At 43.0% G+C, this 12581-nt stretch overlaps 1 protein-coding gene across 3 annotated transcripts in view; it reads right to left on the bottom strand.

Annotated features, from left to right (window-relative positions):
- MYO3B (myosin IIIB) overlaps window positions 1-12581 on the bottom strand; it is a 423015-nt gene that overhangs the window by 215983 nt on the left and 194451 nt on the right. For all 3 annotated transcript variants that reach the window (XM_021076498.1, XM_021076497.1, XM_021076499.1), the window contains exons 15-16: window positions 7848-7946; window positions 7400-7514 (exon numbers count right to left, since the gene is read on the bottom strand). In XM_021076498.1, the coding sequence (XP_020932157.1) occupies window positions 7400-7514; window positions 7848-7946 (214 nt within the window). The remainder of the gene's footprint in view (window positions 1-7399; window positions 7515-7847; window positions 7947-12581) is intronic.

The raw sequence follows: 12581 nt of genomic DNA, 5'->3' as shown, positions 1-12581 counted from the left end.
ACTTTTAGCCTTTCTTTAGCCTAACACCAGCTCCCAAATTCTGGTATGGTTCTTTCTTCAAAATGAGAGAGGAGGAGTTCCCATCATGGCACAGTGGTTAATGAATCTGACTGGTAACCATGAGGTTGCGGGTTCAGTCCCTGGCCTTGCTCAGTGGGTCAAGAATCCGGCGTTGCTGTGAGCTGTGGTGTGGGTTGCAGACGCGGCTTGGATCCCGCCTTGCTGTGGCTCTGGCGTAGGCTGGGTGGCTGCAGCTCCAATTGGACCCCTAGCCTGGGAACCTCCATATGCTGCCGGAAGTGGCCCTAGAAAAGGCAAAGAGACAAAAAAAAAAAAAAAAAAAAAAAAAAAAAGAAAGAGAGAGAGGAGATGCTTCCTTGACCCTATTTGAATATAAACTATGAAATAGTTGGCAGGGCATTCATTGATGTTTCACTAGAACAGTTGAAGTTAAATGATGGTATATATAGTTATGAATGAGGTCAGAAAATAGTTTGAAAGACTCGCTAGAAATTGTCTGTGATGATATGGTAGAAGAAGAAATATATATTTGGTGTTCATACCCATGTCTGGCACAAGAGTTTCTAAAACCCTAGGAATTTTCTGAATGATAAGGGTGAGAGGAGGGCCCTTTGTTATTCATAATAAGCCCCTTTCAGTGGTACCTGAGTTTGTGCTCCTGAGGTGACTCCTGGAGGATGGGGGGGCCGGGTGCCAGAGGACCCAACCATGTGATTAAAGGGCAGGAACTTTTAGTGAACCCTGGGCCTCAGGGACAGGAGAGACTGAGCTAATCACCGACTGACAATGATTTAACCAGCCCTGCCTATGTAATGGGACCTCTATTAAAACCCCTAATGAGGAGGTTTGGAGCACTTTTGGGATGAGAATACATGAAGGCAGTAAGAGAAAGTGGTGCCGCCCCCAAATCTTATCCCATGCATCTCTTCCTAAGTTGTATCCTTTGTAATAAACCAGTAACAGTTTTCCTCAGTTCCGTGAGCCCTTCAAGCAAATTACTGAACCCAAGGAGGGAGGCATGGGAACCCCCAACTTACAGCCCATCCATCGGAAATAGAACTCTTGGAATTATAACTGGTGTCTGTAGCGGGGGCAGTCTTGTGGGGCTAAGCCCACTTGTGAGATCTGATGCTAACTCCAGGTAGACAGTGTCAGAATCGAATTGAATTGTAGGAGAATTGGTTGGTACAGGGAAAAACTGCATATACTTGGTTAAAAAAAAAAAAAAAAAAAAAAAGCGATGTGGGTAAAAACGGTTCGATGATCTAAGTCCTATTTTATATTGAAAGTAGAACACATAAGTAGCATTTTGGTAATAATAATAAACTGCATTTATTTATTTAAACATTTGTACTTCCTATAGGTGAGAAATGAATTACATAGCCAAGGAACTTCTTTGTCTTATGCTTATAGAGAAAAGTAGTTCCAAAAAAAAAAAAAAAAAAACCAACCCTCGGGCAAATAATTTGATTTAGTACTATACATAGCAGCAAATTAATAGGAACTGTCATTAGACCATTGATAAAGCACTGTCCCCGAATGGAGCCTTCCTACAAACATTACTCAGTAAAGCCACAAAACTGAATATGGACTGTAATAGTGACATCTGCTGGAGACCTGATAATGCTACAAAGACAAATGAAGATTTTAAACTGGACTTCGACCATAGATAAATATTGTTCTTCAAAATTCTACATCAAAGGCAAGATGTCATGTTTCTGACTTTAAGAATCACTGTTTTAATCATACAACTTAAGAGTGGCTAAGGAGAACACCTACCAAATGAGTTTTCTGGGACTAGCCTGGATTTAACATGCAGCCCCTCATTACCTTGATCAATACAGTGTGAGGCTTGCAGAATGCACCCAGAGAATTCCCACAGCAGCAAGATCCCAGAGAGTGAAACAGAGACTCAGAGTTCCCGTTGTGGTGCAGTGGTTAATAAATCTGACTAGGTACCATGAGGTTGCAGGTTCGATCCCTGGCCTTGCTCAGTGGGTTAAGGATCTGGCATTGCCGTGAGCTGTGGTGTAGGTCGCAGACGTGGCTCAGATCCCGAGTTGCTATGGCTCTGGCGTAGGGTACCATCTACAGCTCCAATTAGACCCCTAGCCTGGGAACCTCCACATGCCACAGGAAGTGGCCCTAGAAAGGACAAAAAGACAAAAAAAGAAAAAAAGAAAAAAAACAACAACAAAAAAACCTAGAGACTCCACAGCAGTGGGTTTTACCTCTGTTATTTCTACACCCAGTTACCTCAAGAGCTTATCTGAAACTCAATATACTTAGGGGGAAAACTTTTTTTCCTCTAATTAAAACACACACACACACACACCATATAACTGTCCAAGCTACGAAACCTCCCAAAACAAGTGGGCATTTCACCACTGGGATGATCATCCGCAAAGGACATGGTGATGGAAGACCGCACCCTCGAGACCAGCATCTCACCCTGTTGTGTCTTTGGCAATATTCTCTTCAGCACGATGCTCAGACATTTCTTTTTTAAAGAGGAAAACTACCTATAACTTTCAGCAAGAACTCTGGGGTTCAAGCACTGTATGAGAGACTGGCCTTAGTGGCAGACTGGGTGTCCTCCCTTGGTTTAGAGAGGGGAACTCAAGAATGGGTCTCCAACACCCCCCTCATTATGGAGGAATCAGCCTTCCAGGCTATTCCACTTGACTCTTTAGTCCCACCTTTGGGCTAATTAGCTCTTCTTTCTGGCCCAGGAAGCTACCTCTAGTCCTGTGTTCAGGCCAATATTACCCATGTGATGGCAGCGCTCCTTCAGTCGTGTGTCCATCTGCGGGATTCCTCCTCCCTCCCCAATACTTCTCTCTCCTTTTTTTTTTTTTTTTTTTTTTTTTTTTGTCTTTTTGCCATTTCTAGGGCCGCTCCCATGGCATATAGAGGTTCCCAGGCTAGGGGTCCAATAGGAGCTGTAGCCGCCGGCCTACACCAGAGCCACAGCAATGTGGGATCCAAGCTGTGTCTGCGACCTACACCACAGCTCACGGCAATGCCAGATCCTTAACCCACTGAGCAAAGCCAGGGATTGAACCCACAACCTCATGGTTCTTAGTTGGATTCATTAACCACTGAGCCATGACGGGAACTCCCCCAATATGTCTCAATCCAAGGTCTTGTCTTTTTTCCCACAGCCAGCCTGGGAAGGATCCTTCACCTGTCTCACCTTGTTCATTTTCTCCTGCTTCATCTCCAACTAGGAAGCCCTTCCTGGCATCCCTGCCTTTCCAACTGAATCTTGCTATGCTGCTTTTTTTATTTCTTACCCGTTCCCAACTTGCCATATGATAAAATGGAATCACCTCACTCAGGACAGGAAAAATAATCAAGAAGACGAAAATCTCCTCCAGTTAGGTTTCCCAACTCATTGCTGATGCATGTGAATTCAGTTTCACCACCAGTTAGCAGAGTGGGGAAGGAAGAGCATTTCTCTACCGAAGTCCCACACGGGATGCAAGGTCTTAACTTCTCTCTTTTTCTCAGAAGATACTTCTTTCACCGAGGTAGCTATTCTCTCTATAAAGTTGAGGCCAAGTGGAAAGTTGAGGAGAATCCTGGTTTTCTCTTAGGCTGAAGGTGACCTAAGGAAACTGCCCCTGGCCAGGTTCATGGGCATCTCACCGTAGTTGCTCCTCTGGTACCTCCTAGGAATTTACCTGCCCCTTAGTCTCTCTCTCTTTGTTTTTGTTTTTGTCTTTTTGTCCATTTTTTAGGGCCGCACCCATGGCATATGGAGGTTCCCAGGCTAGGGGTCTAATCAGAGCTGTAGCTGCCGGCCTACGCCAGAGCCACAGCAACGCGGGATCCGAGCCTCATCTGCGACCCACACCACAGCCCACGGCAATGCCGGATCCTCAACCCACTGAGTAAGGCCAGGGATCAAACCCAAACATTACGGTTCCTAGTCGGATTCATTTCTGCTGCGCCACGACAGAAACTCCCCCCTTAGTCTCTCTTTACCTTGCTTCTTTTTCAAATAAGTCTTGAGTTTTTCAGCAGTTTTGCCTACAGCACTGCATTAGGCCCAGCTGCAGCACCTTCTCCCTTATAGGCTCCATTCCAACGCCTTTAGTCAGTTCCCTGGTCAGAGGCTTAACAGCATTTGTACCTTAAAATTCAATGGTTGGGGAGTTCCCACTGTGGCTCAGTGGTTAGCGAATCCGACTAGGAACCATGAAGATGCGGGTTTGATCCCTGAGCGACCCAAGAAATGGCAAAAAGACAAAGAAAAAAAAAAAACGCAAAACTCAATGGTGGGTTTAAAAAATTTTTTTCTTTACATCAATCATACATTAATAAATTGGTTTCAAAAGTCAATGTAAGTCTTTTTTGTCTGTCATTAAGACACTGGAAATCCTCAACACACCCACTGACATTTTAATATACTCAGTCCAAACTCAGCAGTGCTCTCTAATTCATCATCTGCTTTGAAGAAGGGAAAAAAAAAAAATTGCCCTAATCTCAAAGCCTTCTCCCTAACCCCTTCACCAAAGGATCTGAAGTAAATGTCCAATCCTGACCATCACAGCCTGGCAAAGAAGTCTTCATGTAGTATTAAATACAAACATACCTAAAACTCAATTTAGTTAATATGTTATGATAATTCATATACCAGCAAGACAAGGATAATATTACACAAACAAACAAAATAGTATGGTTTAATCCAAAAATAAGAGTAGACAAGAAAGCACTGATCTTTATACGAGGGTTTTAGGTATGACCCCCTCGCACCACCACCTTCCCCCCACCGCCTGAACAATGAACCTCACTGTTATCGAAGACTCCTTCCATCAGAGGAGTTTCTTTACAATAAACCTAGGGTCAGGACTTCTTTCAAATACTTTCAGCTGGTGTCCCAGAATTCAAATGTGTGCTTCTGAGTCCACACTAAGGTGTGTTACTTACCATTTTGCTCTAACGGTTTGGGGAAAACTACAGGGCTTCCAACAGGGAATTAGTGACATTATAAGAAAAGACAGGAAACAAAATTTTTATTAAATCGACCAGTTCATTCAAGTCCTGTCTAGATATAGCCCTAAGAAAAACTTATGAGAAAGTTCTGTTACATCTTTGACATCTGCTGCCTGACTGCATTCAATGGAACTTTTCTGAATTTAGTCAAACTACTTTGGGCTTATAAACATAAAGCAAACTGAGTCAATTCAGCAAAACAGGCTGTTTATAGAGATATAAACAGAGATACAACCAACAAATTTAGGATCAGAAAGATAAGATCCACAAACTTGTGGCTGCCAAGGAGGAAGGGGTGGGGAGTGGGATGGACTAGGAGTTTGGGGTTGGTAGATGAAAACTTTTACATTTAGAATGGATAAACAATGAGGTTCTACTGTATAGCACAGGGAACTATATCCAATCTCCTGGGATAGACCAAAATGTAAAGGAATATTTTTTTAAAAGATTGTATATTTATGTGTATAACTAAGTCACTTTGCTATAGAGCAGAAATTAGCACAAATCAACTATATTTTAATTAAAAAAAAAAAAGAGGTAAGATCCAGCCTCTTTCATTTCCAAGGTTGCTGATAGAAATTGGATTTATTTCTAATATGACTTAACATGGGACATGGTGAATATACACACATACATAATTATAATCTGGTTATGCATTAAACAGTGCAGACCAGACACAATTTAAAAGTGTTTACCACCCTTTATATTTCTTTATTTTCATATTTATTCATACTAATAGACTTCGTTCATTTCTGCTAGACTTCTTCCCACAGGGGTTAAGAATGGCTTTCTTTGAGGATATATACTTAGCATATTTAATTTCTTTTGTTTTTAATTTTACCTTAAAACAGCATCTTTTTATCATTATTTGCAGCACTTGTCTATCATTAGGACAGAGCTGATATTATATCCTTTCCTTTAGAACAAGGACCAATTCCTCCACAGTATTCTACAACCATCATTGTACTTACTGAAAGCAAAATATCATTAACCCTGTGGGTGACTTCTCTCTTGTTCTTGTACCCTTTTAAGGAAGTATGTCCCTAAACATTTTGGCATGACTCAGGTGACTTTAAATGGCTCTACTGCTATCTCCACCAAGCTCTGACTCTTCTGGTGATGCATCTTTCATAGCAACCAGCTCTATAAATTAATAACCATAAGGGCCCTTTAACATTGCTGGAATCTGTTTAATTGCTCTCCTCTAAAGAGCCAAGGGAAATATATTTCTATTTTTATATGACCTTTGAGATTTTTCCACTGTCTGTCAGTTTAGAGTCTCTGGGAGGCTGACAGAGAAAATTAACAGCTAGCTAGAAAGAAGAAAGGTATTATTATGACTAAAATCAACCATGCTCTGGAGGAGAGGGCTGGTCAAACTCATTGGATTATAAAATCCATCCTTTATCCAGAGTCGCTATCCCAGGGCAACACGGCTGTCTTGTAATCTAATCCCTGAAGATTTAAACACTCTCACCTACCTTCTAATCATTCACCTCCTTTGTTGGAAAAGCAAAAGAATCTGTATATTTTACAAAATTGATGGCATAGAGCCCAGAAACTATGACACAGTGTATCAGAGCACTATTTGAGCCTAGGGTTATAAATATTTTCTGTCACTCCTAGCGTATGTTTAATAGAGAGAGCCTGTATCTAGTATGATAAGAGCAGGGCAGTACTTGGAGCTACAGCTAATAATGTGCACCTATGTCCCATGGAGAAGGACGTGACTACAAGAAATATGAAAAGGTTTAAACTAATTTGTCTTGGGGCACAAGGTACTACTTGAATAAATATATTTCTGTGGCTTGGGTGAACGCCCCCCTCCTCAATTTCCTGTACTGTTATTACACAATTCACTCTAATGGTTGGAACAAGTGCCCCTCAGAAACAGGCAGCATTGGAGTTCCTGTCATGGCGCAGTGGTTAACAAATCCGACTAGGAACCATGAGGTTGTGGGTTCAATCCCTGGCCTTGCTCAGTGGGTTAAGGATCCGGCATTGCTGTGAGCTGTGGTGTAGGTTGCAGATGCGGCTCGGATCCCGAGTTGCTGTGGCTCTGGCGTAGGCTGGCACTGCAGCTCTGATTGGACCCCTAGCCTGGGAACCTCCATAGGCCCTAAAAAAAAAAGATCAAAAGAAACAAAAAAGGCAGATTCTGTTCTTGGTTGGAGAGTCTGCATTTCTAACAAGCTCTAGGGTGATGACACTGTTTCTGGTCCAAGGGTCCCATTTTGAGTAGCAAGATCTTATAGCATGACCAGCACAGTATTTGAAAAGCAAGGGTCCCACCCCAAATTAGAACATTCACGTCCTCCCTTGCCCTGACCCCAGAATATGAACACTTGAGTTTCTTTCTCTCCTGACAATTACTTACCTTGTCAGTGAAGCCTATAATCCTGAAGCAATGCTGAATTGCTTCAAACTGTCTTCTGTAAGACTCCTTGGAAGTTATGTCGTGCATTACCCTTCCAGTTTCATCAGCTATGTACCTGGATGGAGTGCGACCAAACAGAATGAGAGTTGGCCTGGCAAGTGGCACACTCTGCAACAGGGCATTGTCAGGCTCCTTCTCTGCAAGAGCACTTCCCTTACAGTCTAATATGGTGATGCAATAATGGTGCACATGGCTGAGTAAAAGAGCTGCAACTAAGTTCTTGAACTTTCTAGAAAATGCAAAAGCAGATGTAGTAGTTCCTGCTATCCCACGTGGGCATCCCAGATAAAGAGACAGTCCGGTTAGGAGAATAACTCTATTTCTAAGTTCTGTCCATCGTTACCTGTATATTCATTAAAAATTAACAACTAAAACCCCTGGCACTTACCTAGGAGGCTTTTCTTCAGGAAGTCTGAACTCAGTAAGTTTCTTTTGGTGATACAGACCAGCATAAATATAGTAAAATATATGGAAATTTTTCTCTCCCCTGGGAAAAAAAAAAGGGGGGGGAGAGACATTATTGATAACATATTCTGCTTCCTCATGCTAAGTAATTTACACTATTTCCTTTCTGTGAAAAATATTATTCTGTAGCAAAGTTGCTTTCGCAGGAAATTAAATATGCTACATCCCAATTACAGAATAGTACTAGTGATGGATCAGTGCTGTAACTGCCACAATGGCACATTATCATGCACACTCGTGTTTACTATACGCAGGAGGTTTTAGAGACTGGAACATCTCCAGGTAACAGCTCAGGTTACACATGTTTAGATTTCTTTCTACTCCAGACCAAATGACTATGCATCTGTGCTACACGTCTTCTGTTTGCTTCAGAGACAGTGACATCCAGTTTAGAGAGCTCAGCCAAACTCCTCACTTCGCTAAAGCCCACGACAGGAAGCAGCTCGCCAGTTGTATAGCAAGCCAGGGAGGTGGTCCCAGAACTGAGGCCTCCACTCTCCCAAATGTGTATTCTCCCCAGTACAATTCAAATGACATGCATCAGTCCCCACGGCCTCCTGCTGCCCACTCTCTTCTGGGCCACTCTGGCCAGGGTTCTTTCAGATAGATAGGTGCTGCGCCAAGTGTGGTCTGTGGACTGTTGTTAGAGTGTAAGGCAAGGAACAAGAACGTCTACGTCTAGACATTTTAGAGCAAATGATATTGCCATGACATGTAGAATAAAATACTTTTTCTGATATTACATTTCAATTATAATTTACAAAAGTATTAGTTCACAATGGATTGTGAACTACTATTTTAAAAAACTAGTCTTTCAGCAAAGATGTTTTGAAAAGCTCCTGCTCTATATCCCTTTCTTTCCTTTGGAGGAAGGCAGTCTCTTCTGTTAATGCCCAGGATGTTGGCAAATCCTCACCTTGGAAAGAAAGCTTCTCTTCCTTCCACTCCTTGTCCCTATCTGTGACATGGGCCCCTCTCTTTTCTTCAGCTTCTCCTGGATATCTTAGTCTTCTTCTGGTTGTTTATCCTGACCAAGATCTTCTGGTACATTCTTTCCTCTGCCCTATATTCTAGATGACTCTACTTGCCGTTTCCCATTCATCTGTACACTGAGCTAATAAGCTTACCGAGCACCAAGCACGGCAGGCATTGAACCAGGTGCCAGGGATAAAGGACTGAGAGGATTCATGCTCTCTGGAGCTTCCTGCTAGTGATGGAGTTAGAGGAGTCAACAAGGAAACTTGTGATGGGGCTTCAAAAGAAACACACAAGAGGCTGAGATGAATAACGTGAGGGGATGAGGGCCACTTGCATCAAGTCCAGAGAATGACTATTGAAGGAAATAACACTAAAATCAAACTTTGAAGTGTGAGAAGGGACTGGAAGGAACTGCAGAGAAAAGGGAAAAGGCATTCCAAGGAGAGGGAGCATCATATACACCAAGGCGATGAGCATGATACCCATGTAGGACCAAAAGGATGCTAGGGAGAAGCGGGTGGGCAGGACCAGCCCACACAAAGCCTTGTGGGGCCATAATGATGATTTTGTTGATTATACAGTCAGAATTCTTTGAAGTGTTTTAAACTGTGTGACTATACTGTAAGAAGTTAAGATGGATGCAAAGAGACCAGCTGGGAGGACTTGGTGAAAGAGCAAGTGGCTTGGACAGGGTCATGGTGGTGATGGTGGAGAAGAAGGGTAAACTAAAAGGTCCATTTTGGAAAAACAACTAAAAGAATGTCCAGATGGAATGAATGAGGGTGGCGAAGGAAAGGGACCTGGAGGCTGCCTCCCGGGTTTCTAACTTGAGCAGGTGAGGGTGGCACCATTCACTGAGTCAGGAAAGCCTTTACGGGGCTTTAGGAACCTGTATGCCCAGCATGAATGTCACTTGTTCTTTAACCTCTGGTCAAAGTGCAGGCATTTGCTGACCCATTGGGGTCTTATCTTTCTATAGTTTTTGGCAGATACCTCCAGAGCTCAATTCTTCCAAGCTTTGCCTACAAACATTCATTCCCAGCATAAATTCAATTTTATTTTCATCCCTGAGTTTATCAGGATTGGCTAAGTTTGGTCACAGTGACAAATATCCCAAGATCGTAGTGGCCTAATTCAAGAAAGGCTTACTTCTTGCTCAGAGTACATGCCCACTGAGGGCTAATATGGGGGCTTTGCTCATCACAGTCACTCACGGGCCTGGACTGATGGGGCAGCCCCCATCCTTGCCAGCACTCTGGAGGGTCTTTCCATTAAATGCTCATCTGCCAGAACCGGTCATATGACCACAGCCAGCCACTGGCTACCAAGAAGGAGAATCTTACCATGTGCCGAAGGAGGGCAGAACCAGAAAGGTCAGATGAATAGGACCCGCACAGTTTCCATCTCCGCTAATGTCTTCAGTCTACTTTACCCACCAGTGTTACCATACTGACTAAATTTAATAATGAGTTATAGTTTGTTATGTACCAGTTATGCTTCAGATTCTATACTTGATATAAATCACATATTATCTCATTTAACTTCCATAACCACCTGAGGTTGGTTTCAAACTGCTTTTTTGCATATGAGGAAAATAAAGTATAACGATAGTTGTATTACTAAGTGATATACCCAATAAGTGACACAGCTGTGAATGGAATCCTCTTCACATTATCCTTGGAAAAGATCACTTCACATTTGAACATTGAAAACTACAACTTCCATTCTAACAGAAGTAGCTCCCTAAGCTTTAAAATCACCCTGATTTGGATAAAAAGCAACAGGGGTGATGCAGGTGCCTCACACCCCTGAGAGAAAAGTTATATTCCTTACACTTCTTTTTGAAATGAATACTTTGAAATTGAACCACTTACAGTCCTTCCTTGTCCTTCTCCCTGACTTGATTACACCCTAAACACAATTAGCCATAAGCTAAAGATTAGGTACCTTGAGTATAACTGCCTGTGGGCTAAAGATTATTAGCACATGATGTTTTTCAGGAACTTTCCTAGTTTGCTCGAATCTCTGATCCATATGTCCTTTTCACAAGTACTGTTATTCTCGGCAATAACCCAGAAGACCGCCATCATGATCAGGCCGAGATCTCCTGACTCTGGCTTTGATGACTAAGATCCCCCCAAAGAAAGAAGAATGCATTTTTGTCCCAATCCTGATTCCTATTTGAAAACCTGTTTTTCTCCTTTTTACTATAAAACTCCTTGCAGTTCTTTCTGGGGAGGGATGGGGGCACGGTGCACTGTCTTTAAGGCATTAGCCTGCTGTGACCCTCCTTTGCCTGGCAAAACAATCAAGCTATTTTTTTTTTTTTTCTCCTTTACCCAAAACTCTATCTCTGCGTTTCAATGTGGCAACAGTGAACAGAGGCCAAATTCCGGCAACAGGGGATCTCATAAAAATTAATCAAGATGCCATAGGGAAGCTAAAATGACTGACTCTCTTTTTGTGCATTTGTTTAATTTTCATGTCAGTCCCTATTTTGTGAGGAAATTTTAAGTATATGATAAAAGAAGATGCTGGGGTTCTTAACCGAAAACAAGTCCTGCGGGTTCTCCCTGCACAGCACCCCTCAGATGCACCAGCGCCCCTCCATCCCCATCTCCACCACTACCATTCTCTCTCATAGGGATCTGAAAACAGCCCTCTGGCGGTCTCAACGCAATAGCACTTCTTGTATTTCCTCCAATCCATGTGGCCCACTGAAGCCAGAGCAGGTTGCATTTTGTGACCCTCCTTGAAAACGTTAAATGGCTTCCTACTGCCTTTAGAAAAAGGCTCAGAAGAATGGCCTTTAGGATAAGGTTCCTCAGCTGGTTCCAAAGCCCTTTGTGATCTGGCCCCAGGCTCATCTTTGCTCCTCTCCCCCACCCCCCATTCCTGTGCCCATCCATCTGGTTGGCTGACTCCCAGAGATACACAGATGAAATGTCTCTTACACAGGAAGCCCTCTTTTCCTGGATAAGTTATGTGCCCTTACTCCTGTCTCAACTTCATAGCACCTTATGTTGCTTCCTGGTACTTACTACAATTGTTCTGCATTTAAGTTTATTTCGTTTAATGTTTATCATTTCCCACCCTCCTCCCTGACTCCTCTCTCTTCTCTCCCATCCACTCCACACTCCATGCATATACTGAGACCCTATCCGGTTTACTCTTGCAACCCCAGCAGAGAGTACAGCACTGTCATGCAGCAGGAATTCAATAGATAATTACTGATTAACATATGAACAGGGAGCCAGGCTCCTGAGGAAGTCTGGTGTCCTGCAACAGTAATAATAGGAAGAGTGGCTAACCCTCTGATAAGATGCACTAAACCAGGCACTTTTTAAAGTAATTTTATTTTATTTTATTGTCTTTTTGTCTTTTTAGGGCCACGCCTGTGGCACATGGAGGTTGCCAGGCTAGGGGTCTAATCGGAGCTGTAGCTCCCAGCCTATACCACAGCCACAGCAATGCCAGATCCGAGCCATGTCTGCAAGCTACACCACAGCTCAAGGCAATGCCGGATCCCCAACCCACTGAGCGAGGCCAGGGATCGAACCCGCAACTTCATGGTTCCTAGCTGGATTCGTTTCTGCTGTGCCACAATGGGAAACTCCACACGTAAACAAACTAATCCTCCCAGCAAACCCATGAGGTAGGCTCTAGTAGCATCTCCATT

This window comes from Sus scrofa, chromosome 15 (assembly GCF_000003025.6).
Source record: "Sus scrofa isolate TJ Tabasco breed Duroc chromosome 15, Sscrofa11.1, whole genome shotgun sequence".
Classification (NCBI taxonomy): Eukaryota; Metazoa; Chordata; class Mammalia; order Artiodactyla; family Suidae; genus Sus; species Sus scrofa.
This window is presented reverse-complemented; position numbering and strand designations above follow the sequence as displayed.